At 37.1% G+C, this 6,000-nt stretch overlaps 3 protein-coding genes across 3 annotated transcripts in view; 2 read left to right on the top strand and 1 right to left on the bottom strand.

Moving 5' to 3' along the window:
• The window catches only part of Ada (adenosine deaminase-like protein), an 8,172-nt gene extending 7,311 nt beyond the window's left edge, over window positions 1–861 (top strand). The window contains exon 7 of the mRNA XM_074106205.1: window positions 655–861. Within this exon, the coding sequence (XP_073962306.1) occupies window positions 655–843 (189 nt within the window). The 3' untranslated portion in view covers window positions 844–861. The remainder of the gene's footprint in view (window positions 1–654) is intronic.
• A 965-nt stretch (window positions 862–1,826) lies between these two features.
• Tim8 (translocase of inner membrane 8) lies at window positions 1,827–2,991 on the top strand. Its single transcript, XM_074106198.1, has 2 exons — window positions 1,827–2,044; window positions 2,125–2,991. Exons 1-2 carry the CDS (start codon window positions 1,946–1,948, stop codon window positions 2,296–2,298), a joined length of 273 nt encoding a protein of 90 aa, XP_073962299.1. The 5' UTR covers window positions 1,827–1,945; the 3' UTR covers window positions 2,299–2,991.
• On the bottom strand, window positions 2,782–5,122 carry LOC141441442 (RNA transcription, translation and transport factor protein). Its single transcript, XM_074106183.1, has 4 exons — window positions 4,909–5,122; window positions 4,468–4,692; window positions 4,260–4,346; window positions 2,782–4,089 (listed from the first exon to the last, which is right to left on the bottom strand). The coding sequence occupies exons 1-4, from the start codon at window positions 4,976–4,978 to the stop codon at window positions 3,791–3,793; spliced, it is 681 nt and encodes a 226-aa protein (XP_073962284.1). The 5' UTR covers window positions 4,979–5,122; the 3' UTR covers window positions 2,782–3,790.
• Window positions 5,123–6,000: the final 878 nt, after the last annotated feature.

Here is a 6,000-nt window from a genome sequence, read left to right as displayed (position 1 = left end):
TCGGTACCGTCTGCTTTCAGAGCATGACATGAGTTCGTGTGAGCTAACTTTGGGGCGGCAGACGTGAGCTTGCCTTCGGAATCCAAAAGTTTAATTTACTTGACCTGAAATGTAAATTTCAGAATTAAATTATTATTATTATAATTATTATTATTTTTAATTTATGACGGTGGAAGCAGTCTACACTTCCACTGAACGTAGATTATAGTTAGAGTTTAGTTTTGTAACTAAGGACCCCATACATCCCTGTATTATTATTATTATTTTGTATTTTCTTTTATTTCATTGTATACTGTAGTTTTTAAGTATTTTATTTGTAATTATTTTATGTTGAAAAAATGACTTTCTGCCAAGTTTCTTGCGGCGCATTCTTCTTGGCAATGATGGTCTTTCCGAAAGCGCTGGTAGTTTTAAAAAATGACGTGTTAAAGTGCCCATTGCGGCCTATTTACTGAATAAATGATTTTGATTTTGATTTTTTTGATTTTTGATTTTGATTTTGCTTGGGGGCTCCGGGGCGCTGCCCCGTCTAGCCCTCCGGTAGCTTAGCTACGCCACTCCCACTAGCCAACTAACTGCTGTTCTAGGAAGTTCGCATTTTGAACCCTGTAGTAAGCCTTGAACAAAAACTAATTAACGATTTTTATTTTGCAGACTGATGACAAAGGTGTGTTCGCAACTTCATTGTCCCAGGAGTACTTAATATGTGCCCAGACATTTGAACTGAGCCAGTCTCGGTTGGCTAGGCTGGCACTAGAGTCGTGTCAGTTTGTCTTTGATGAAAATTCGCGTAAACCTCTCACTGATAAAATCCTAAATTTTATTGAAATAAAACAACTTTAGGCATATTGTAAATAGCAATAAAAAATGCTTGATTTGTATTAAACATTTTCATTTACCCACTTGCCCGCAGCCCTGCTTAAATGTAATTTTTTTTTTTTTTTATTTGGTAAGAGATCACCATCGCCCATAAACATCTGCAACACCAGGGGTATTGCAGACGCGTTGCCAACCTAAAGGCCTAAGATGGGATACCTCACGTGCCAGTAATTTCACCGGCTGTCTTACTCTCCACGCCGAAACACAACAGTGCAAGCACTGCTGCTTCACGGCAGGATTAGCGAGCAAGATGGTGGTAGCAATCCGGGCGGACCTTGCACAAGGTCCTACCACCTGCAAAATGAGTATGAGTATGAGTTTTATTTCCATATTTTTAAAATTACTTTGCCTTAGGTGGGAGGCCTATAGTCCAACAGTGGACGTCCTGCGCCTGCGGGTAGGGTAGCAAGAATGAGGGAGGGTAGACTGAGTACGATCTACATGACATTAACATCCAGCAACCAGCATATTCTTCAGTCTATCTGTGATAGACCAGGAGATGGTGACACAAAATATTAGGTCATTTGTACCGGTATGGCGGTTCTTCAGACTTCAGGGGTCTAATTACGGAATGACAAAAATAAAATTTAATGATGGTCTTAGCGTTGATGACCATAAACTATGTAGAGTGTAGAGAGCATAATCGTAATCGAGGGGTGACGCCTTTCCCGGCTCGGATAATACCGGTATGGAAATATCGAACCTGTTTTTCGTGTACACGCCCATAGAAGCTTTTGTCAGCTAGGCTACTACGAAACTCGAAGTTCGTGCCGTGCGGTCCCTCTGACACATATACTATTTAATACGAGAGCGAGAGGGACGGTACGATACGAACTTTAAGTTCAGAGTTTCGTAGTAGCCCTGCAGTTTCTATGGGCGTGTACTCAAAAAACAGGACCGGTATTTCCATGTCGGTGTTATCCGGGTCAGGAAAGAGTGTCACCCTAATCGAGTATGACACTGACAGTTAAATATAACCTATCAATTTAAAATTGTTGAATAAGTGCAAGTTTTCCAACTTTGGACACTAGTAATAATCTATTTGTAAAATAAAATTTGATGCACCATGAGTGACCTGTCTGATTATGCAAGCGCGAAACCGGGGGATTCGGAACTACAAGATTTTCTAATGGTCGAAAAGCAAAAAGCTCAGTTCCACGCTCAGGTGATGAAACATTTTTTTGGTCCAATACACGATATCGTTCGTCAAGCATACCAAATTATAAATTTTATGTTTATTTGTAGATTCACGAGTTCAACGACTTCTGCTGGGAAAAGTGCGTGGACAAACCCGGTGCTAAATTAGATTCCCGCACAGAGACCTGCATCACTAACTGTGTAGAGCGATTCATCGACGTCTCGCTGCTCATCACAAACAGATTCGCCCAGATGCTGGAGAAGGGCGGCGGCATGCACTAAACCAAATTAAATTAAGCCCTCAACTTAGTCATAAATTCATTAAAACATTGTTATTTTAGTTTAGGATGCTGCAAAGTGTCAGAATGTGGTGTAACTTGCTTAATATGTTGTTGAGGGCTACTTAGATGCACTAGACTAGACATTAAAAACTATATTGTTGATCCTGGGTCGGGGTCAACTCCACAGTTCCTGACAGTTTGATGCAACTGCATTAACAGTTAACTCTTGAGTAATTTAAATAATATCTAGTGCTCCCAAGTGGCTCATTGTAAAGGGTTGATGATAGACTCGTTTTTTCTCATATTAAGACTGTGAGAGGATGGACAGTTACATAATCTTTTGCATTTACATTTAAGGTACAACCCAAATTCATTCTCTTTTATAAGTAAATGTAGCTAAATAGGCTTGCTTTTAGTTATAATATGCTTATAGTAAGCTCTTACAGACTTAAATTGGAGAGAAATAAATAAAACATTTCATATGTTAAATTAAGTTTATAATTTAATCTGTAGAAATACAATCAGTTCCTAATGGGACATAATGTTACCATTTATTAGATCAAAACTATCAGATTCCAGATTTCATTACAACAAGTTGAATGTATGGGGTATTTACATACATGCTATGCCTTCAGTGAAAAGGCTATGTACATTAATTGTATTTCATTAAAAAATATATTTAAAAAATCCTAAACATGTCATTTATTTAAGTGGGAGACAAAGAAGTATAGTATAAAGGTGAAGACCAAAAGTTGCACACTGTTAAAGCTGCATTAGCAGGTACCTACCTAGTTAAAATTTCCATTAACTTTTTTCCATTGTGACACGAAAATTAATCATACATTTGTATGGATAATTTTCATGTCAATGGAAAAAATAATAGTAATTATAAAATACCTGCTAACGGAGCTTTAATGGTGTGCAACTTTTTGGTTTTCACCCATAATGCACCTCAACAGATGTGGTAGTAAGGAAACAGGAGTGAATTTACTAGCTAGAAATGTCACACTGTAACATTGCAAAAAGCTGTTATGTTAAGAACTAATGAAGTTAAATTATTTATCTGCTTTGTCTCAGTTCAATTATAAAATACAAAACAACCTCTGTTCTTAACTGCTATAATAATTTCCACTAAAGGTATAGTCTCTATTAGCATAACTGAGGTTTGGGCCAACTTTACTTTTATTTTTATTAATTGCCAACGAACACAGGTCTTAAAGTCAGCAATAGTGTACCTTTAAGTGAATGTGGCATTTTTTATGAAAAGATTGTAAGATTCTAAACTTCATGGTTGCATGGATTTCATGTACATGTTTTGATGATTAGTAGTGCCTGTTTTTTTTTTCTTTGTGCCATGACTGGCACATCCACCATTTCTTCACCCCCATCCTAAGTCAATATGAGAGGAAATCTGACAGCATTGAAAATTTTTAAAGTAGGTATATTTGTAGCCCTAGTTATGCCACTGACAATAAAGATAAATTTTGGGATAATTATCTTCCCACACGGCCCAGCTTTGTGTCCGTACGAGGGTCAGCAGTCACCTTCTGAACGGCAACTAATGCTTCATTAATCTTGGTCTGCAACTCTCTAAGATCTTGTATAAAGAGCAGCTTCAGGACATCAGTTGGCTGCTGTATGATGTTTGCTTCAGTCACTGCAGTGTCTGGATGAGGGTTAGTCTTCAAAATTTTGTTCAGTGCTGAAAGGCGTACCTTGGCATCTGGATGTGGTCCTATTCCTGCCAAAGTTGACACTCTGTCCACACCTGCCTTAAATGCAGCACTTGAAACTAGAAGGAAATCAATCTTGTTACATATTTTTTCCAGTAGTAGGACAAATTATAAATGACTACACAACATGAGGACAATTATCATACTTGATACAACATTAGATTAAACTGGGTAAATTGGCTAATGATATTTATTTGATGGTTTTTAAAATATATGTTGAAAAACTTACAGTCAAGATTGTCCAGAGGGTTTGACGAAACTACATTAGGAGTAGACTGCTTGGGTTCCTCAGTTTTGACATTTTTATATTTATCAACTGAAAACAAAGAAATATTGTATTGGGGAGGTAAGAATTTCTAGGAAACTTGTAATCATACACAACTGCCATATTATATTATGCAATTGTACAATATGTTAAGAAAAAAAATGATTTATACCATTGTCTGCATATTCCAACCGTACAGCATAAGACATGAGCCAGTTCAGCTGCTCATTGGGAGCTCCCTCGACGACCGGACTGACTAGGTCCCTCTGGTATGTGTCATAAGCAGTGTTCCATTCCTCACTCTCAATGTCCCTCAAGCCCTCACGTTCCTCAATTTTATAATGTCTTATCTTCTGATCTTCCAACCACAGAACCACACTCCTGTACTCGTTTATATCTGAAAAAACAAAAGAAATTAAATCCAATCCAAGTTTAAGTTTCATTGGCACTGTATATGATTCCACCAGTGTCCAAAGTGTCGAAGACACTATTCGTTTTTATTAAGTCGGTGTTTGTTAGTCCATTGCGTAGTACAAATAAATATTAATAAAGCATATCGCAGCCACCTACACGTTGAATGCTCCGTAACACCCGGTAAAAATTAAGTACTTACTATCGCAATTAAAACTTTCAGGGTTAGGATGTCCTAATGCCGATAGTTTTAGTTTAAACATGTTATTCATGATGCAATTTAGTTGAGTAACAATCCGTACTTTTCGAAATAATAAGACCTATATAGATTCTAGACTAGACAGGACAACACAGCTTGCGCATGCATGGAGCCGCCTGGCCCAGGTTTGGCGATTTTTTTACATGACATCTGTCAGATATAGAGTTGCCATATTATTATGCCAAAATTTGAGTTGATAAAAAATTGACAAGGTAACTAGTCGGCGTCTACGTCTAGCGATCCCACACAGCGCAGCAGCAGGTCTACTACGAAACTCGAAGTTCATATCCCTCTAGCTCTCGTATTAAATAGTGTAAGTGTCAGAGGGACCGTACGATACGAACATCGAGTTTCGTAGTAGCCCCGCAGGGGTTTTAACCCAAGGCTGAGCTTTGCTGTACAGTGAAGTAACGCGGCGTGTTTTTAATAGAAATTTATATTACTTTAAATAACAATAAACCAAACTGTAAATATTTTTAAATCGTTGGCACTAACGTAACGACATTATAATAACAAACAAGAAACAACAAAAAGAAAATCAAGTTACAATTAGACTCGGGCCAGCGAATGCTGTCCATGCATTTTTTACGAAACCTTAATCAGGTATCATTTTTGAGATTGTCAAAATTGACATATTGTCATTCTAGCCCGGCTTAGATAATTTTGCTCCTGTCATACATACTGTTGGCGTTCTGTAGAATCAACCGCAACCCTGTCATCGTAACTGAATCAATCAAGGGGAATAATAATAATTTTGATACTTCTGCTGCAAGAAATAAATAAATATTTTTCCTTTAATTCAATCTCTTACCATCCTCGAAATGAAAAATGTGATATATAAGATTAGTTTTCAGTATTCAGTATTCATTTATTTGGCAAAATCATAAAACATAAGACTTATAAATACTAGTACTTACAGAAATTATGCACCCTGGTAGAGTATACCCACAATTGTTATGTATGAAATTAAAAGTTAGATTCCTACATACCTGCCTAAAAACTACTTAAAAAATACTAGACTTAAAAAAATATATT

Source organism: Choristoneura fumiferana, chromosome 2 (genome assembly GCF_025370935.1).
Source record: "Choristoneura fumiferana chromosome 2, NRCan_CFum_1, whole genome shotgun sequence".
NCBI classification, from domain to species: Eukaryota; Metazoa; Arthropoda; class Insecta; order Lepidoptera; family Tortricidae; genus Choristoneura; species Choristoneura fumiferana.
Note: the sequence above shows the minus strand (reverse complement) of the source record. Positions and strands in the feature narration are given on the sequence as shown.